This window comes from Emys orbicularis, chromosome 15, assembly GCF_028017835.1.
Source record: "Emys orbicularis isolate rEmyOrb1 chromosome 15, rEmyOrb1.hap1, whole genome shotgun sequence".
Classification (NCBI taxonomy): Eukaryota; Metazoa; Chordata; order Testudines; family Emydidae; genus Emys; species Emys orbicularis.
The window spans coordinates 27,367,350-27,389,607 of NC_088697.1; the positions used below are offsets into that span (position 1 = coordinate 27,367,350).

General features: G+C 41.3%; 1 protein-coding gene across 1 annotated transcript in view; it reads right to left on the reverse strand.

The window, feature by feature from the left end:
- The window catches only part of ARHGEF12 (Rho guanine nucleotide exchange factor 12), an 89,446-nt gene that overhangs the window by 54,192 nt on the left and 12,996 nt on the right, over positions 1 to 22,258 (reverse strand). The window contains exons 3-4 of the mRNA XM_065417314.1: positions 2,433 to 2,456; positions 1,553 to 1,641 (exon numbers count right to left, since the gene is read on the reverse strand). Coding sequence (XP_065273386.1) covers positions 1,553 to 1,641; positions 2,433 to 2,456 — 113 coding nt within the window. The remainder of the gene's footprint in view (positions 1 to 1,552; positions 1,642 to 2,432; positions 2,457 to 22,258) is intronic.

Here is a 22,258-nt window from a genome sequence, read left to right on the forward strand (position 1 = left end):
AAAAACAGAATGATTTTCTATGATCAGGTTAAATCGTGCAAAACACAAATAGGGTATGAACAACACATAGGTGATAACACTTGGAATAAGTGTGAATAATGCAAGTGTGAACAACACGGGTAACCTCACACTGGGAGGGTCTATCACAGAAGCCAAAGTGGAATAAACCAAGTTCTCTCCTATGCCAGCAAGTGAATTGGAGAAGTTACTCTAGATAAGTCTTGGGGGCATACAGACCCCAGAGCAATCATCTTTACCATAAAACAGCTTGCATATATGAAAGTGCACAATGCTTGGAATCCATCTTTAGAAAGGCATGAGTGTTATGGAGGCTAGAATAAAGAGTTTATCTACCAGACTAGACCACAGATACGTTAATGGTAGGGCAGAGCAACAGCCCTTAAAAGCAAGAGAATGGGTACTGGGATTAAAAGGTCCCAGGATCATCTGCTTTGCTTTCCAGGCAGCCAAATTCTAAACCTGAAGTTCAAAATCCTGTGACCTTCTCCCACGCAACCCAAATCAAAATATTTTACTTTTACCTAACCCTAAAGAGAATTGAGATACTCATTAAATTCCCACCACCCCTGGAAAAGTGCACATTAGAAGCCCATTTTAAATGTATTTGTTCTGCACACTAGAAAGGAACCACGCAGCTAGTGGCAGAAACGTTACAACAACATGGTTTGCAAACAGTAGCTTGATCCACTCTGTGCAAGAATACTTCCTTCATATCCCAGTCTACAAACTTCAGATTCTATTCTGACCTGTTCCACAGACCCTAGGGAATAGCAGGACCAGAGTGCACAAACATGAGAAACACACTGCATGGGGCCAGCAGGCTTACATGCAAGAGCCTGTCAGACAGTTTTAAGAACACACAGCAGTCACTGGGTTAGTGGTTTAGGGGGAGAGGAAATAATCTTTGCATGCAGTCCAGTGCCCAAGACCGCATTAGACTCTGAAACTAACAAAGATGGTCCAGATTTCACAGAAGGGCATAGAAAGAGGAGGAAACAGAAAAAAAAATGGACACCACGTCCATCAAAATTAAGTTTTATTTAAAAAATTGAGTTCTTGAGAGTGCAGCTTCATCCTTAAGGATGCAGAGAAGGTTCAAAACCCACTGGGACTGGAAGTCAGTTGCTGCTGTGACCACACGACCTTTTACATATTCGCATTTCCTCCACCAAGTAAGACCAGCCACAAGCTAAAATATTTGCTTCCTGAACATTTGGGCTATTTATTTTATTTCTTAAAAACAACCCACAATTTAGGTCATTTACTGGGGTTACTAGTCTAGATTTATTTTTGCACAGATGAAAGCCACCTTGTGCAAGGTCATGCCAAATTCAGTCACCCACCTTTGCTGCAAAGTCTGGGTATAATACTGAAAAGGAAAAAAAACGGGGAAAAAAAAAAAAAAGAGCAGCTTTGCAATCAAATAGAGAACAGTAGCTCCTGAACATTACGGCTATTAGAGCTCATTTACTCCAACCCCCAAGAACTTTTACATCCTGCACTCTCATCTGGTAAGTTTTGAAACCTTTACCTGTCGGATCAAAGTCGTGTGCACTACTGCAGCGTTCAACCTTCTGTTTCTTGTCAGCTGGAGTCTCTCTGCTCAGAATGCTGCCATGCCTATGTCAAACAAAAGCAACTGATTTTGGATCACTTCACCATAGGACCATCGGTTATAGCTAAAACTTTACAAAGAAACTGCAAGTAGCCTCAGTTAAAAACAAACAAACAAACAAACGATACTGAGAAGACATGAAGCAACATTTAAGTTAACAGTCAAAGATAGACACCAAATTCTGAAGGGAAGAAGAAATTTTCTCTCCCTCAGATAAACAGTGCATTTAACCTTTTACCTTTCCAAGTGTTAAAAGCAATTAAGCTTATTGGTCGTGTAATAATTTGCCAAATTTCACTTTAAAAATGAAGCCAGTTTATAATTTACAAAGGGGCAAAAGAGCATCCAAAAATCATCAGTTCCCCCAACCCTGCCTTAAAACTTCATTTCAAAATGGAGACAAAGATTTAAAACAAAAAGCCTTCATGCAGCAAGAGTTTGTATATCAGGCTCGATCCTAGAGTCACATTCTAGGACCATCTCAAATCCCAGATAAGTTGAGTTGGTGTGCATAGCAAAAATGCTACAGAAACTGCAAATGGTAACACTAAACCAGGCACTATCAAGGTCACCAGCTATATTTTGAGCATTCAGTTCCACGGATTCCAAGGCCAGAAGGGACCACTGTCACCATCTAGTCTGACCTTCTGTATAACCACAGACCAATTTGTGCACTTCATTTACTTAAGTGAGCTATGGACACTGCTCCAAATATTTTTTTAAAGTAATTTTATAGTGCAAAAATGTCATCTTGAAGCTTGCAGTACAGTAGGCAACCAAAACCCCATTATCTTACCTTGTAGGTTTTTTGAGAGGAAACCTGAAAAAAAAAGAAAGTGTAGTGAAATAACTATGATATTAAGAAGCAAAATGTAACGTTAATAAAGACATTCTGCATGTCTGTAATGCCTTTCGTAAGACGATCCCCAAGTCCTTTACCTTGCTAATTGAACAACATAACTCCCTCTTTGAGCCTTCACTATGCTCATTTTACAGTTGGGTAAACTGAACAAAAGGAAGTTTAACATTTACCCAAAGTCTCACAGCTAGCCAATGGCAGATCTGGGGTTAGAACCCTTGAATCCAGTACCCCAGGCCCATTTTCTTATCAATAAACACCATACCTCCCAGAGCATCCTCTCTCATAAAAGGAGAGGAAAGGGTGGAAATCAGCAATTTAGACAATGAGGCAAAGCAATCAGGAGACCTAGAGATTCTGTTCCTAGCACACTGCCACTCAATTCCCACGTGTGACCTTTAGCATGTAACTTAACTTCTATGTGCCTCAGTTTCCATATCTGCAAAATGGTAATAATACTTCCTGAACTCTCAGCAGTTTTAGGAGGCTAAATTCAATACTGTTTGTCAAGTGCTCTTAGATTCGTGTCTGGAAAGCAGTACAGAAGTGAAAAGTAGTATAGTAAAATGGACATAGATCATTTAAGGTCACATTTTGTCCTAAATTATTTTTCCCCTATTGTTACTAGTAATGCTTAGGATTACAATAAATGAAAGATTAGAGGGAAATATTTTCCTCTTTTCCCCCCCCCATTTGTTTGCTTTGTGCATTTGACAGCACTTAACGTAGAGTCTGTTTTTCCTGTTTTGTCTGGGTTTTTCCACACAGCAACTGAAGAAAGGAAAAGACGACTAAATTAAAGAAGGAAAATGTAATCAAATAAAAACTGGAAGGCAACACTTAACTGATTTTGTTTTATCTACTAGATTTTAACTGGACCAAGTTCCTTTAATAAAATCTGCTCAGTCTCCCGCGGAAAGGTTGTGTGTTAGAAAAAAGGAAAGGCATTTTATTAAAGCAGGCCAGTCCTGAGACTAGCATTTCCAACCTCAGACTCAATAAGCAAGTTGAAGAACCCTGAGCCCATGAAACTGACTGACTGGGCCACATTCAGAATCAACCTCCTCTCCCAAATGGTTTTCTGGGCTAGCAAGGAGTCTCCCCACACAAGACAACTATTTACAAGCTGCTTCATGCTTAAAGTTTTCTGTTTCCTAAGGAAAAAAAGCAGTTGACCACCTGCTTTCTGCCCAGTACCAAATGCATCTCCTGTGGCCTAAACAGAAGTGGTGCCTTTACACACCTGTGACATCACCACAATTACTTTAAAATGGTAATTAAATTCAACCTGATCTTATCACTTACCTAATCCCTCTCTTCAGGTAAAAGGAACCCACATAAAAGGTGTACACACACAAAATGCCCACCACCTGTGCCAATCCTCTACTCAAGCACACTGCTATAAACAAATCCATCCCTTCCCACAAAAAGGTGACAGGAGAGGAAACAAACTGAAATTACAACTCTCCAAAAGGAGCACATTTTCCATTAAAAAGACATACATACACCAAGCCAAACACACTGGCTGTAAATACAGCAACAAATCCAAATAAGAGGCTGTGAAGATCTAAACACTGAGAATGCAATATTGGCTTCTCCTTCCCCAAAAAGTTCAGGAGATCCCTTGCTTAAAATTTAACCACTGTGTCCTAAATGCTTACCCAGCCCAACCTCTCCCCATTCTGCTCCACCTGGACAGTTCATCCTCCCACGGGTGTTTCAGGCAGCTAAATCTAACCTAGTCCTACAGATTCAGTGATAAACTGAGATGCAATAACAAAGGGTCTGACTCAACAGTAGAATGAGCGGACAGTGGATCTAGGGAAGAGCAGGAGGGGCAAACCATTAGCTTCCCAAAGCCTGATGCAATAATAATTTATCTTACAAGAACTTATAGTATCACAGGGTGTGTCACAAATATTTGAGTGGCATCTGATAGCTGAGGCACCCAAATTTACATTGTTATAATGTGTTTTGCAACACCTATTAAATAGAAACATTTATATGAAAACAGTTTTCCCTTACAGTGTTTCCAACTCAAAACGTTGTAACATCATACTAGTGCAGCCAGAAAGCAAAATAGATTACAAAGCAAAATAAAACTAGCTCTTTTACGGTTTTATTTTTTGCACTTCTCTATCCTCCGCCTAACAGCATAAATGAGGAAAGTAAATTGAGTTTTAGTAATGTAAAGTGCTATGCTACAATTTGTTTGTTTTCAAAAGAAGTCCATAAGCATGTATTCAGGGTTTTCCTATAATTAATTAGGCCCTGATTCAGCAAAGTTCTTAAGTACAAGCTTAACTTCAAGCACATTGAAGTCAGTGGAACAGCTGATGCACTTAAAAGTTAGGCATGTATTTAAACACCTTGCTGAATCAGGCAGGGTCCAAGCCTCAGAGCATTCCTATAGGACAAGCAATTATTATCCAGCGTTTACAATGGGCCTGCTCGTCCTGGCAGAATTGCTGCCAGAGAAGAAAGCAGATTGGTTTCTTTTCCGTGGGTTTCAGCACTAATCCTGGGGTCGCACGACCACAGTGTTTCTCACCTTTAGCCTCTGTCTTTCCCTCATGAAAACTCCACTCTCCAGAACAATGCCGCATGCGTCAAGGGGTGCACTGTTCCAGAAGGATTCTGGGATAGATTCCCGGAAGCTCCCCAGCCACTGGCTGCAAGCCAATTTCCTGAGTTTCTTTTTTCTCTCAAAAAGAGGGGGGGGGGGGAAGGGAGGGAAGCAGGGCAGGCAGCAGGTCATGATCACAGTGAAGGCTCTCACAAGCCTACGAGTATCCAGCAAACTCTAGAAATACAGGGAGAGACGAGGAGACCTCAAATTTCATTCCTCCAGTGTACAATCACTGCATTTCTGCCTTGAATTACTGAACTTTACTTCAGAAGCAGAAGTGTCTAGTCAAGCTAACAGACCAGGACTGCATAGGAACTTGGGTCTTTGTGTTAGAGCTGAACCAGAGATAAGCTCCCTTATATAGAACAACTCTGAACAAGCCCTGAAGTAGTTCCAGACCGCTGAATTACAGACCCACAGAAATTAAGGGATGGAAGAAATCTGCGGAGTTTAAGACATTCAGTAATCAGACTGGGGAGCATTCAGCACAGGCTAAGTTTCTACTTTTCCCACATGCTCCCACTGTGAATAACTCCTAGCATTTCTTGGTTTGCTGAAGATATCCTTCCATGCTTAAATACCAAATCACTTCTGTACTATGGTAATACGCACAGTATAAGAAATTAGACTGAGAAATGACGTATATTGAAAGTACATCAAAAGAGATTCCAGAATGACGCAGACAGAGCTGCCACGTGACGCAGTACGATTTGAAATATCTGATTTTCTTGCACTCTGAGGTACCTTCAAACATGCACCAGGAAGCATCAGAAAGATTTCTCTTTCAGGGAAATAGGGAGGAATGGTGCTTAACTGAGAGAAAAAGATAAAGCACTAAGTGATTAATATAACCTTATTTCTCTGCCAGATGCCCACCACAGTCTGCAGGTATTCAGCAAGTGTTCACATGCTTAACTCAATTTTTATTTGATGTTCACCCTTCATCCCACAAAAGCCAAAAAGTTGTTCAGAGGTAGTGCTGAAAGCTCACCTTGAACTCTCACCCCCTTGTACCCAAATAACACAGTAGATTGTGCATTTCACCTACCATTGCAAACCCACTGCAGGCTGAGATTCAACTCCAAATCTGACTGATAAAAAACCTTTGTGGACATTTTGTCTGAAGTGCCGTTGTGCATCAGCACATTTTCAAACTAGTCGTTCTGCACTCTCTATGCCTCCCAAATACCAGAAGTGATTAAGAACTATATCAAATTTCATTTTCAAGTAATTTAAAATCACTTGATTTATTTGACTTAATGTGTCAGACTATTAAAAGTATGCCTTTATCAGTCATAAGTATGTTAAGTAAAATAAGTTCAGTAATGAGCAATTTGAACAAAAATACACGACCTGCAATACTAGAGACTGAAAATTACACTGCTCTGAAGTATCTCCCTCACTTACACACACACACACACACACACACACTGCATTGGACCAGAGCCTAAAAAGCACCACCTAAGCCAAGAGGAAAAAATAATAGTTTTAAGATTGTGTGTGTCAAAACACACCAGGGCTAGGAAGGATTCCCAGCTTTCCAACAGTACAAAGCATTCCATTCTAGCCCTGAAGGTTGAAAATATATCAGGCCATAAATAGCACATTGTTCAGAGAACCATGTCGGGTTTTATTCCGGCTTGATTTCTAGCAAGGTTTTAGTACCTGCTTTCTCAAAAACTGATCAAAGAACAATATTTTGATTCAAACTTGGGCCCCAAACTTAGAAAAAACATATGTATTTGCATAACTTTAGCCTCATTTACTTCACTCGGCCTACTCACATGCTTAAAGTCAAGCTTGTGTGTAAGTTATTGCTTGCAGGATTGCAATCAAAATTATTACAGCTTGTGCTGGTGTGAGTAATTTATAACATGAAATTTGCTCAACAGGGATGAGCAAAAACTGCTTGCTTGACAGAAATAATCTTTAATTAGGAGAGGAATAGTAGCATTGTGCTTACTTAATAGTAGTCATTTAGAAAAAGAAGTTGCTTTTTGCAGAACCCTAAACAGGAAGGAGAGGGGGGAAAAAGAAATCAAAGCCATCTTACTTTTTCCATGAGAAAAAGTGCTGAAAGAGAAAAGGGAAGAAAAAAGAACAACTCCAAGAGTTGTTCTGCTCTAAAAAGAGGCTACTTAAAATGGCACCTTGTTACCCAATAGCAGGTTATCACTGGGTATTATTAGTCAATAATGGGATCTCTGTAGATATTTAGGAGTCGTATCTGCTGACTTTAGTAACAAAACAGTAAGTTTTTAGTGCTCTCTTTTCCATTTAGTTCTGCAGAGCAACTGCAGCTCAGAGATGGAGCTGGATTCTGTTCTGGCTCATGTATGCACCAGCAGATCTGATCATTAAGATTTAACAGCTAGACTAAATTTGACTCTCACACACCCATGCCAGACCACTGAACAGCCTGCACCATCTTTATTACTTGTTTATCTTCATCAGACACTTCAAATTTGACTCTCAGACCCCAGATCGAGAATACAGTGCTGGTGGTCAGAAAAAAGCTGTATTTTAACTTATAAACTGAGCACATCTGAACTGGAGTCTTTGAGCTACAACCAACATGGAAGACTGTGATGCCATTTCATAGTAATTTTTCAGAAACAAAAAGATTTAAAAACAAAACAAAGATTTGTGCTATTCTCACATTTTACACACTCTCTCTAAACTGAGGAAGGCATTTGTTTGTTGAATTTCAAAGCCCCGAGAAGACGAGGCTTACAGGATAGTGCCCACACGACCTGAACTACAGCAGCACCATTATGACCTTAACATACAGCTACAGGCAGTCCTCTGTCACAACAAAGTTGGGTGAACATGTTCTGTACAAGAGGGATGGCTGAGTAAGAGGAACTGATGAGATTGCAAATGACAGGCGGACAGAGAGAAATGCAGATGTGGCAAGTGGCCAGCTATTAGAAACCAAGAGAGAATGCAGAGAAAAATATGGCATTTCAATGCACTACCCACAAACCCCTGCTGTGACCATATCAGCTTATCTAGGTTACTTTCACTAGACACCGCTGACCCAGTGCAGAAACCATCTATGGCTTAGAATGTATCCATTTAAAGATCAGTTTCCTAGGTGCAGTGTCCCCTTTGCCACCATCACCAACAAAATGTTGTGCTCTGCTTAGAGATGTGGGAACCATGAAGTCATCTCCTGAACAAAATCTGACAGCCCTTCAGGACAAGGGGTTTCCAAATGCAGGCTGCAGAGAAGAAACTGAGCTAGAAAGGGTGGCCAAGTGGTACACATTGCTAGGACCCTTTGCAGCCATATAGAGCTCTGGTACACTATAAGCTTGCAGCCATATAGAGGTCTGGTACACTTGCGGTAAGGGGGAGGGAAACTGAACTGGGTGATCAAGAAAAACATCCATGTTATTTTAGTAGGAGTCCAGAGCAGCAGCCACAGCTGACAGAATGACTCATGGAAGAATTGCTCATGGCATTATTAGCTTTAGATTACTGACAGTTCTGTGAATGGATCTAATCTCCACCTTCAATGCAGGAACATAGGAAACTAACGACTGAAGAAGGCCGGAAAGCCGGTCTAGTTCAGTCCCCTAGTGCTGACCCCACACAATACTCTTCCCCCACATCCCATCAGCTCCAAAGGGAGTTTTGCCCAAGTAGAAAGCCAGTAAAGAGCTCAGGATTTGGCTCATAATATTTTTAGTTTTAGATTCCACTGTGTTTTGCTTTAATATGGTAACATTCCTGTGGGCTGCTGCAGCGATCTTTTCATGTTATGCCGCTGAGGGTAGTTTATACATTTTTAAGTTTCAAAAATAAGCACCTCACTATCACAGTGACAGGCAAACGATAAAAATCCCTCAATAGCTTTCCTGAAATGCCCATTAGGAGTAAAGTTAAAGAGACTCTACCAATGGATGCTAGTATTGTTTTGGCAGCAAAACTGGCAGGAATGAAATAAGCAAAATCAATCAAAAGTTAAAGGCAATAAATAAATATGCCTTCCTCAGAGCCTTGAAAGCTACATGACTGTCTCCGATGGATCATCAAAAAAGGAGAGATTCCCAAAAGGTGGGGACTCCCCATGGGAAAAGTCCCAACACCAGTACTAGCAAAAGCACCCTACCACTACAGGGAGGTAGAGTCTCTGGTAAGTAGGCGCAGAACATTTGGGATTTTCAAAAACAATGCTGCTGGCAACTTTGGAAAAGTGGTTAAACTGGCGCACGCTGGGGGTGGGAATGTTCATTGCTGTGCAGCAGTGCCACAGACCTTGGCAAGCTCTCTCTCTGCAGCTGCCAGGAGCTATGGGGTGGGGAGAAATAGAACAGGCAAAAAAGAAAAGAAAAGAAAAAAAAGCATGAAAGAACAGAAGGGAGGCATCAGTGCTCTTCAAGAACTTCATGTAAAAAGAAAACAATGCCTTGGTTTCCACACCAGGAGCTATATGAAAGATACTAACAATGCTGGTGGGATATCTTTTGCCAGCTTTGGGAAATAACAGTATAGATAGATGTATTCAGCTCTAGAAGAGGTGTCTAACACATGGAGAAGGAGAGAGGGGCTAGTGGAGGGGTGGGTGTCCAGAAAATACTGATAACTTATTGCAGTTTTGCAACTGTTCTTAGTCTCCTCTCTTTGGGCAGCTTTCCAAAGTGTGGGCTAATGTTTCTCAGAGCAGTATGGGTTAGGGGAGGGGAAGGGAAAAGCATCTCTAGTGAAGTTTCATCCACAGTTCAGCCATTCAGTACCACACCAGCCAAGTGCCTCAACTCTGTTCCATGACACAAGCGTTTGGATTTTTCCAAGAGCTGATGTCAGGGCTTTTCACGGAGAAAGAAGAGCATTTACAGGGCAGGCAAGGAAGGAGGGTTTCCCCAGCAGCTATTCTCAATGTGGCCTTTGTGCTGTTCTGCTGCTGAAGCCAGGACCCTGCGAGAGAGCTTTTAGTCACTGTAGAAATTCTGCTAATGGGAGGGGACATTTTAATCAGACAAACATTTTCAGCACCAAATACTGTTCCACGAGCGCCTGACTTCCAAGGTTTAGAAGCATCACAGTTCCCCCATCTACAGGACTTGAAGTTACAGTCCTTCACTAGCACAAGGACAACTATTGTCTAGTATCTGCACTATTGGGTAGGAACAGCTATACAGAACACAAACCATAACTACAAAATACAAGAGATAGTAATGTAACAAACTGCTCAGTTTTCCCTCATCCCTGAGGCTTTATAAATGAAGCCTGAAAACAAGAGATTCAAGCAACAGTGTCAGGTTCATCTAGGGGAAATGATACATCAGAGACCCACAGCAAAACTCCATTCTGAAATCATTCTGGAGCAGAGGCTCCCAAACTGTGGTCCATGGACTACCACCAGTCTGTGGAGCACATGCTGGGGTTAGGCAACGGGGTGACCAGTCACGGGTTACTGGCTCACCTTTTTTCCAGCTGAGAGAGAGACAGAGAACGAACAGATGGAAGGGGGTGACAAAATGAATTAAACACACATGATCAATTATTTTCAAAAAAGGACAACCACTTTCTTAAAATTACTTTACCTGAAAGAAATTGCTGTAGCCAAGACAGATGTTATGCCACTGTGAACTGGCGGGCAAGCATCCACAAGATTTGTCCATTTGCTGCAAGCATCCATTGCATTGCATATTGAACCAGTAAGATAAAAGGGCCCAGCCCTTCAAATCCAGGAGTAAAGACTGTGCTTTCTTAGGCAAAGATTCTCAGACCTACAGAATTCATATTCGCACTTGCCTCTTAACGCCAGAAGTCAATTCTATAGTATCTGGTTTGGTCCTATTAGAAAAGCTCTGAAAAAAGCCTTTTTCCATTTGCACTTCTTCTTGGCACCATGAGTTTCTGCTTGTGGGGAAAAGCCCAATTTACACCTCTCAGGAACACAACCAGTACCTTGTGTTGCATTTTTCTCCCTCCCGTATCCATTAATAAGAAATAATTTAAAAATTTCTACAACCACAGATGGCCCCACTGCACAAAGACCACAAAGCAACTAAGTTCCTTTAGACAACAGGGCCAGGCAGTCAAAATTAGCTACAGTTTAGAAAAGCAGGTTAATTACTGTTGAAATGAAATGTTTGCTTTGCCTGACAATAATTGCAATACAAAGCTGGCTCACAGGAAACACTCCTCTGCTACTCCCACACCAGCACCCAGCCTACACCTACCTACACACACACACACACACACACACGACACAGGAACAAAAACACTATGCCAGTCAGTTTTATTCTGCTAAACCAACCATTGGAAATTAACACGTTCAAATGCCATGGGATTTGCTTCTACCCAACACATGCACAAGGGCTTGGAGATCAGTCATGTTGCCCCAGTGTATCATGCAGCTTTCGTGTTGCATTAGAGAGACAGCCTAGTTTCCTTATTAATGCTGTATCTTATTTGTGGCTGTGGTAGACTAGCAACAAGTGAAGACAGCTTTTCAAACAGCAAAGACATGGGTTGGAAGGAGAAAACATGTCACATGTAATACCCCATATTTTGGAAGCCAAATTTTCTACACACAGTCTCCAAATATCAAATTTTGCTTTTGTGATTGTGTGCACAAAGGTAGAAGCAAGTCTGAAGCCCCTTTGAAAATCTGTCTCTGAATACACATCTCATTAGGTAGTCGGTAGAATATAATCTATATCTATATCTATATCTATATACACACACACACATACATACATACATACACACACACACATACCCCCCCCCATGGCAGAACAAAACCACACACAGACAGTACACTCGACAGACTCATTCATCAGATCTGTCCTATATGAAAGTTCTAGCCACCAGTGAGGAACTGAGTGTTACCCAAGAATGGGTACACTCAGAGCAGCAACTAACAGACCAGTCTTGTTTATGGTTGCCAACTTTCTGACTGCAGAAAACCAAACACCCTTGCCCTGTGTGCCCGACCCCGCCCCTTTTCCGAGGCCCCACCCCCATTCACTCTATTCCCCCCTCCCTCTGTCACTCGGTCTCCCCCACCCTCGCTCATTTACACCTGGCTGGGGCAGGGGGTTGGAGTGCGGGAGGGGTTGATAGCTCCGGCTCAGGGTACAGGCTCTGGGGTGGGGCTCAGGGCTGGGGCGCAGGCTCCGGGTGGTGCTTACCTCAGGTGGCTCCCAGAAGTGGCAACATGGTCCCTGCAGCCCACAGGTGTAGGCTCAGCCACGGGGGCGCTGCGCAGGAGTCTCACCCGCAGGCCACCGGGACATGTCGCTGCTTCCAGGAGCTGCACGGAGCCAGGGAGCCTGCCTTAGCCCCACCAACTGGACTTTTAGCAGCCCTGTCAGCAGTACTGACCAGAGCCACCAGGCCCCTTTTCAACCAGGTGTTCCGGTCCAAAACCGAAAGCCTGGCAACCCTAGCTTGCTCCCACTGAAATTCACGGGAGTTTTGCAATGAATTTCAATGGGAGCAGAATTATGCCCCTATGCACAGGGACTTTTCAGCTCAGAAAGCTCGCTGACATATGAGACTCAGCTCTATTTCCCCTATCCTATATCTAGACACTGATTATACACAAACACCATTTCCCAAGGTTGCCAAATTATAGTAATATTTATATATTTTCCATTTTCAAAGTGTGACTTTATCTTTGTATTTATTGTCTTTCAGATACTGGTTTTTATTTTTAGAAAACTTTATTTTAATAAGTTGTTTTCCCCCCTTGCGATTATAAATGCACATCTAACTTAACTACAGCTTAATGCAGACATTTGACTGGAACATTTCCTTTGGTTTGGGAACTTTGACAAAAATAGTGTAAAGTAGCTCAATGACACCTTAATTCATAGAGTCAAGTTTCAAGGCCAGAAGGGACCATTAGCTCATACTGTCTGACCTCCTGTGTGACAGACCACAGAATTTCCTCCAGTTACTCTTGTACTGAACACTACAGCCATGTTTGACAAAAGGCATCCAAGTCTGAATCTGAAGACATCAAATGATGGAGAATCCATCACTTCTCTTAGCAGTTTGTCCCAATAGTTAATGTAGGTTATTGGTCTAGTACCTCAATGCTGGCACATCAGAATTTTTGTGCCAGCCAACCTGGGACTGCCTCTTTTCAGCCAAAGGGCAACCAAAGTAAAATGCATCCTCCACCATGTCCAAGCCCCAATCATAGAATATCAAGGTTGGAAGGAACCTCAGAAGGTCATCTAGTCAGACCCCCTGCTCAAAGCAGGACCAATCCCCAGACAGATTTTTACCCCAGATCTCTAAGTGGCCCCCTCAAGGATTGAACTCACAACCCTGGGTTTAGCTGGCCAATGCAAACCACTGAGCTATTCCTCCCCCTTAACCCATTTGTCAAACCATGCTCATTTGCCTGTGCTGACTGGATGGCATGCACTTTTATGACCTTTGCAAGACTCCTAACATTTGCCTGCAGAAATAACTAATCTACACATAATGTGTCCAAAACTAGCCAAAGAGCTCCTCAGTGGCCTCATTTACACTAGGAAGAAACTGGACACATACTGCTCCACCAGCAGAATCTACAGCTTAGACAGTCTTGGGAATCATGACCACAGTGCTCTCTAACCTACAGTGTGGGTAGTAACACTTCAGTCCTATCTACAGCTTCCACTCTACTGGGTCCAAGTTACTGACAATTGTAGAAGGCTTCTGATACATCTTGATTTGCAGCCCATTCTACTACTGGTGAAATTGCATTGGTGGTGAGTTAATGCTACAAAGTTGGCTAGCATAGATGCAACCACTGAGGGAGACAGAATAAACGAGACTGTCATTTGTAGTCTCGTTTGAGATTACAAATGATAAATAAACGAGACTACACAACATTTGAGATATAAACCAAGAAAAAAAAAAAAAAGAATTTTTCAGAAGTGAATTACATCTTTTTTTTTTAATCCCGCTAACGTCTCATCCTATTTGCTTCAAGACTTTCCAGAAAAATTTCTACCCTGGTACAAGATCACATGAGACGTTTCAGACAGATTCTCTTAGCTCTGGCAAAGGGAAGTAAAGTAGGGTGTGGGGGGGGAACCACACCCCACCAAGCTTATGCTGGAAAACTAATTTCAATCTTAACTATAAAGACAATAGTGGCTCTCCCTGGTATCTTATATTTTTGTATAGCACCTACAAACCCAAAGGAACCAAAACAAATGCACATAATATGCAAACCTTCTATCTTCCACACCACTGATATGCAGCCTGAGCTAGAAGCCAAGAAGCAAATGACACACAGCATACTGCATGCGTGAAGAGTGCAATTTCTCCAGGTGTATTTAAGCAACGCTTTGCTCCCTCGTATTTCATATTCCCCTTCAATTTGTTCTTACAGAGACGTTTCAATGCTGAATCTATGACAAACTACTGTCAGAAACTAGATCAAACACAGGTTCTGGCTTCACTGCAGGATCAAGTCCAGTATCTTCGGTTGTGAGTTGGGAAGGGGGAAAATAGAGAAACCAGTCTAGTTCAATAATAAAGCCATGAGGTTATAGTAACATCCTTTCAGATGCTCAGAAAGCATGCGACAACAACGTATCAGCAGAGGTATAACCATTGTACTTCTAAGGACATTTTTATATGAATATTCCCTCCCCTCCACCCCGAATTCTCCTGTGAAGCCATCTTAAAAGAAAGCCTTATTCCTGAGAAATATACCAGCTGTCGAGAGGTGGGAGCAGTTACATTCCTCAAGTCTCGTGTCAGCAGGATGGAGATAATCAAACCATTTGAAAATCGCAGTGTCTGCTTCAAGTTTCAATTCAAGCTTGGCAGAATACATTAGTCCTCAGCACTTACTCCTTATTAAAGGCCCAGTGCAGTGGTAAGTACTCTCAACTCTCACTGACTTCAGTGAGAGAACAGAGCTTGCAACAACATTCAGAATCATGTCCCAATACTCCTCAGAGCTGCCGCTTCATGCCAGGGCCACCTAAAACATTGCCTTTCTAGGAAGTTCCTTTACTGGACAGAAGCGGAGTGCCTCTTTCATAGCATATTCCAACAAAGGAAACGCAGTGATGTGTTTTTCACACCATCTTCACCCTTCACATCTAATCCCAACATCCATACATTAATAGATATGCTCAAATGGATACAATGAAACTCCCAACGCCATCACAAAGCAAGACAGTAGTGTCTTCATACACATCATGGTGCTGACATTACACACTGAATAAATGGTAAAATTATTCAGATTAATGCTGTATGAATTCTGTACCAGCAGCACTGCCCTGAACAGAGACAGTCAGCTCAGCTCTCTTCCATTGCTGCTTTTGTTTTCAATAAAACCAGACCCAATTAGAAATACAAAAATGGAAATATTATAGGAAAATATTTAAAACATCATCATCATCTCTAAAATGGTTTTGCAAGCACTGAGTGGGAAGTAATTCACCACCGCTATCCAAAAGCATCAGATTATCAAATCTCATTTCTGGTAGATCACAAATGCTGGTAAGGAGGATGCTGCTAACATGCATAAAGGGTTGCAAGCAGTTCAGCATTGAGGACTGACAAGAGGGTAGTGCTGCCTACATTTTTTGCAAGACATCTTTTCTAGCTGTCAAAACCTTTGTTCTCAAGCAGGCATGCATTTTCAAAATTAGTATATTTAAATGGTAAATTAAAAACCAACACAAAAAAAGAGCAACTGCAGGATCACAACAAAGGGGAAAGGGTTATTTCATGCACAGTTAATTCTCATCAATATTACAGGAACATTCCTTTTCCCCCTGCCCCCGGCACTCAGACATGCTATTTTCTAGTCTCTCACCGTATTCATATAACAGAGAGAGGGAACAAAGGCTTCCAGACATTACCTGGATCACAGGACAAAACAGCAGACAAGGGAGATCTCGAAAGGCTCATTACCACAGAGTAGAACATCAGGCCCAACTCCTCTCCAAAGAGCATAAGCTACCCCTCGTTTTTGCCTTCTCTTTTTTTTAAATGCTCATCTGACATTCTTGGAAAGGCATTTGATTGTTTTACTGACCATCTGAGAGATGGGAATAAACTCCACCTCTTCTCCTCCCAACCATCATCAACAGAGACCCAACATTGCGCTACTAATGGACAGGCAGAGAACAGCATCCACGTACTTCTCTGGGAGAATGCATGCAGCAGGGCAGCAAAGGAGGAGAGCTGGGGTTTAAAACTCAGCATGTCCAAATATCCTGGGACCAAGAGGGATATATAAAAAAAAAAAAAAAAAGGAAGTGTCAGATCACTCTACTGAGCCTGGTAACTTAACAAATATGAAATGATGCACTTGTACAAGATGCCCAAATAGGGCTGCGGGGGTCTTGTCATCACACACAGCTCTGCCTTCCCCCCACATGCATATCACATGATTTATTGTGTTTACAGACATATTTAAAAGGCACCCACCCACAATGATACCTGAAAGCACAGAATTCTTCCTGGAAGAATGGACCTTCCCTATTGTTTTCAAGAGAAGGAGGGGAATAAAATAGTGTCTCTCTCTCTTTTCTGGAACGAGAGATCAGCAGGTCAACACAGAGGGCAGCAAGCTTGCTGTCCTTTTGGCTATATGACTGGCTCAGCCCTAGGGAAAGAAAGTAGCAGTGGGATGGAGGGGTTGTTTTCTTTTTCTGCCCCAATAACCTAATTAGGTTCCCGAGCAGCGCTAGCAGGATAGAAATTTCTTCACGCTACACTGTCTGTTTGTGTTTGATTAATGTAAATCTTCCCAGGGCTCTAACCATGCCACAGGCAATGTGATGGCCAGCGCTCCATTAACAAGCATCTATGCCACTGCAGACAGCAAGAGGAGAGAAGGAAAGGGAACACTCATTTAAAGCCTTTCCCTTGAAACCGTCTAACGTCACTAAAGAGGTTATGATCGTTTGCTCTGAATGCTGTTCCTAACTCAACTCCACATATTTCCCGTGTCACTGTGGTTGTCAAAAAGATGGAAATGGCTAGAAAAAGTGGTAAGCAACTACACACACACACACACAAATCAAAAGGCCCATTCACCACAACTTCAGTGCTCCTCAGCCCAGTTTGTGTCAATACCAAATTGCACTGACCAATTACAATCTGACAAAACCATGATCTCATCATGGCTACAGAAGGAATTAATGTAGGAGGCACAGAGCCAAAAGAATCCACTCCTACCTCTAAATCTTTCTGTTCCACAGCTCTAAATATGCAAAAAATTCCCACCCATACATTCCCAGGGAATGCATTTTCCATGCTTCTAGATTTTTTTCCTGTGGTTTTCATTATAATTTTCTAAAGATTAGTGGCTGTATTTAGCGTGGTCTTCAGCTCGGAGACACGTGTGTGTCTCTCATTTTTGAGAGAATTCACAAAAACAAAGGACTCCAGCTCTAACAAGAGGGAAAACACAAAAGGTGGCCAAATGCTCAGAAATTCACTGGCCAGCACCTCATTGCACACAATCCCAGTCTACCCTAGAGAGCAGAAATGAAACAGCCAGTAATGTTTCACCTGTGCTCTTCAAAACACAAAGTGTCCCAAGATATAATGAAATGAGAAAAAACAACAAAAACAAAAACTTTAAATCCCAAAGCAGAGCCTGCACATCTACTTTATTCATGCATCACGTGTGCCAGACAGCCACCCTTCCCTTCAGAACTGGAGCAGGGTGTCAAAAGACAGGCTATTTTTAACACTAATTGTTTGTTTTAAAGTCAAGAATTCCTAAATCTCCTCACTCCCCCCGCCACGCCCACTGACATTTGGACAAAATCTATGCAGTAATAGTAACACCACAATAAGAGCGAATTTACCAAAAATACTTTTTCTTAAAACATTGATCCTAATATTCAACATCTTTGACTTCACTAAAGAGTTATCCTGTGGAAACAGTCACAGCCCACAGTAGTAGAAGCAATGTGATCTAGCAGTTAGAGCCTAAAACAACAAGTCAGAACTCAAGATCTATTCCTGGATCTATTTCAGTCAGTGCAACTTTGACCAAATCATTTCACATCTGTGCACCTCTGTTTGCCTAGCTTTAAAATGGGGATATGTACGTCTGAGGGTTATTTGAGGTTCAAAATGTGTTTACAATCCTACAAAAAGTGCAACACTGGGAAGTATTATTACAACCTTGCAAAGCTCTACTTGCCCATTCACACAGGGGAAAATCTCTCTTTTTTTAAAAAAATCATTATGTAAACTATTTAATTTTACGTCATTAGTGTAAGGGTCAATAAGCAGATCTTATTCTAATCTATTATTACTATAACTCAGTGGTTACATTTTCAGGCCCCATAAATCAAAACGCCTGTGATGGTACCAGGACACAGGAAAATACTGAATTGTCTTTTCAGTCTGAACCATGAACCCTAAATGCTTCAAAACTACACATCGTAATCTGTAGTCCATCAAAACTGAAACCCCCCAAAATACCTCCTTATTTGAAAAAGTTAAATGAAGTTCAGTGGAAAGTGGCAAGTAGCACAAGCACCCAGGAAAGGGTCTATCATGGGAGGAGATAGAAGCTTCCAGGGGATTTGAGCACAGGATAAAGTGACAGCATCTTGGAGGGTTATTACAAGAGAGAGGAAGACACTGGTTTAAAGAGAGATGACACAGGCAATTCTTGAACTCAAAATACAACGTGCCCGATTCTCATTTACACGAAGGCTTATTTTACACTTCCAGAGCAGAGTAAAGAGCCTTAGCGTAAGTAAGACTCCGACCAAGTATGTTCAACACATTCTGAAATACTAGATTACCAGAACCACGTTGCTACCTAAAGCTACAATACACTGGACAATTTTTGGAACCTAGTTCCCATCCCATCTGAAACAGCCCAAATTTGACAACTTTCAGGACATGTGAGGTTCCCCTATATATTCACTGGGGGAAAAGGGCAAAATCGGAGATTTAATGGGAAAAGTCAGCATTATCCGGCTTGATTTTTATTGTGATCGGTTATATTCATTTTAGGGCTAGGGAGTAGCTGACAGCTTTACTTCTGGCTGACATTGGCAAGAATTAACCACAACTTTTGATTTATAACAATATATTAGCTTTCATCACAAGAAAAAGTGATTAAAAACTTTCGGGGGAATAAAAGGAGCCCAGAGTGTTCTTTTCATGTTTTATTGCTGCTTCGGGGGATTAAGGAAGATGCCAGGATAAGGTGTAAAATGAGGGGATCCAAGAATGAACGTTCATACACCCCTTGTCTTATCCAACAACCCTACTCCCCAATAGCTCCATCCACTGGTGCCCTCTGGGCCCAATTAAGCCTACCAATCATGCAAAAATCTGATTCAGCAGCCCATGATGCCATGGAGCAAAGAGGTTCAGTGCAGCTGGGTGATAAGAGAAATTAGCGATGGCTGTGATTTATTAGATCATTTAGTCCATGTCCGCAAACTCTGCAGGGTTGTTCTCTACAATCTAATGGTTTCTAGACCCCTGAGGAAGGGAGGGAAAGGAAAGAAAGAATCAATGAGGGAAAAGGGATGCTGCTCTCTTACAAATAAGGAACACTCCCCCCTAAACTCCAAAGTAGATGTTGCTTATAAGCCTTATAGGTTAGCCAAATTCTATTTTCCTTTTTTTTTTTTTTTAATCTTTCTGGCAGTTATTTATGTATTTCTAAAGAATGGGGTCAGTGGTATCTGTGGTTCAGTACCCATTTTCCATAGATCACCTCTCTCTTTGTATGTTATTCTACGTCCAATAACTTTCATATTGGCCTTTGTTTCTCCCGTCACAGCCTTTACTGATGAGACGCTTTCCTGCTCAGGCACACGAGACATGAACCCTGCAAACAACAAGCAGAACTCTGCCTGTTTTCCTAAGAAACAGCGTTAGCAGCTCTCTGCTGGTTAGGATGGGATATGGTAAATATTTATGCGGAATTCACAGACCTTTACCCCAATAAGGAGCCAAGCATGGGAAAAGAGCAGCTTCCCAGAGCTCCACACAGCAGATGTGGAGAGGTCCCCAAGGAATGGACTCCACATCTGAGCAAAAAGCTGCAGGGCAGCTACTGAGAGTTCCAGTTCTGATCACTCATGCCTCTAACTTGCCTTTTACAACTTTCTGCTGGATTTCTACCAATGTTACAGCACATAAGGCTTGAGTCTGCATGGTACTGAGTGTCTTCAGCTTCCATGCCACTAGAGAGGGCTCAGCACACATCCCAGAATCAGGCCAGTACTGAAGGAACATACAAGTTCAGTCACAGCTGTGTCCAGAGATTAAAAAGGACTTTGAAAAAATTGAGAGCATGCAGAAAATACCCCAAAATAATATTTGAAGACTTGCAGTGAGATACTTAAAGAGTTCAATCTGTTTAGTTGATCAAAAAGACAACTGAGAAGTGACTTGATTACATTGTACAAGGACCTTCATAGGGAGAAAATATTGGGTACAAGGGCTCTTTAATCTAGCCCAGAAAGACAGAACAAGAACCAATGGCTGGAAGCTGAAGCCAGACAAATTCAAGTTAGAAACAAGTCACTAATTTTTAACATTGTGGGAGATGAACCACAGGAACAAATTACCAAAGGAAGTGGTGGATTCACCATCTCTCAATGTCTTCAGATTGAGACTGGATGACTTTCTGGAAGATCTGCTTTAGCTAAACACAAGTTACATTTCAGTCAAAGACAAGTTATCGGGCTAAATATAGGGGTAACCGGATGAAATTTCATGGCTTCGGATATACAGGATGTCAGTGTAGATTATCTAATGGTCCGCTCTGGCCTTAAAAAAAAAAATAATAATAATAATAAAAAAAAAAATCAAAAAAAAAAAAAATCTATGAATCTATTGGGGCTGCCAACAACAGAACTCTATTTGGTAACAAGTCACCACCACTAGATAATTATCATGACCAGCTCGTTTAAAAAGAATGGAGAGAAGGTAACAGCACTAATTTGCTCAGTAGTGAGATACTGAACTAGGGCTGAAACAGAGTCATTTGATTTTAAAATGTTGTGTCTATTAGAAAATCTCCAGCTGAATAAATGATTAAGATTCCAAAATTGCCATAGTGACAATATTTTTGCAAAAGCCCATCTAACTCCCATATTCTCTACCACCACTTGGGACTGCAGCTTAAACTTGTATCATTAAAGCTCATTCAGAGCTTTAAAATGACACAAAGCTTGCAGGTTATCACAGCATGTGCTTGTAGAGATACCAGTATTCAAGTAGTCAGCAATTTCTTAAGAAATAAAAATTAAAGTTACAGATGTGGAAGACTGAAAAGTTCAAAGTGGCTGTGATGAAGAAAAACCTACAAGTAAATAGAATTGTTTAAAAATTTTGGAAGGATAGGAAATCATTTTTTTAAGTCTATAAAAAGCCTTAAGACTAGAATGTTATTGCATGGTAGTCTCATTAATGTATAAAACATTTACCTTTATGGCTCCATCTCCTTTAGTTATATCACATGTGATGTGAGAATTAGACACCTGTATTTCCTTATCACAGTAGGAATGGAATAAAATTTATAAGATCACAGATATTAATCCATGTCTTTGTTTTATTATATAATGCACTGTGGTTCCACTCAGGGTGAGAAAAGCTGGCCTATTAATAGCAATACTTGCATCAATGGCCAACAAATCAGTGTCATTTATATTGACTATTTGGGTGCAAGTGATTGACAATGGTAAATGGCCTCAAATAAAGCTGGTTTTACATACTTTAAAAAAGAAAATCAGTAACTTTAACACAGGCTGCAGTTTGATATACTATAAATGTCAGCTACAAAAAAAACTCTCTCTGCAGGATGCTAAGCAACTTCACATAGTCCACAAGACCAAGTCGATCTTTTTAACATACCTGAGAGCTCTTGTGCTTTTAAATATGAAGAGAGGGAATAATGACTCTACATTCAAAATGCTACTGATGAGTATCCTCAGTAAATATTAGAGACTGATTCCCACTCCTTTTTGTTCAATACCGTTGGGTTATCAGACAGTACAGAAGAGTTCTTGGTTCACTAAATTTTCATTATTTTTCCACACACGCAGTATTACATAAGATGCAATAGAGCTTTTAAACAAAAGAAGTCTGCATACTGCATTCAAAACTGTATTTTTCCATTACAAGACACATACAGTACAACCACCTTTTTCCCTGT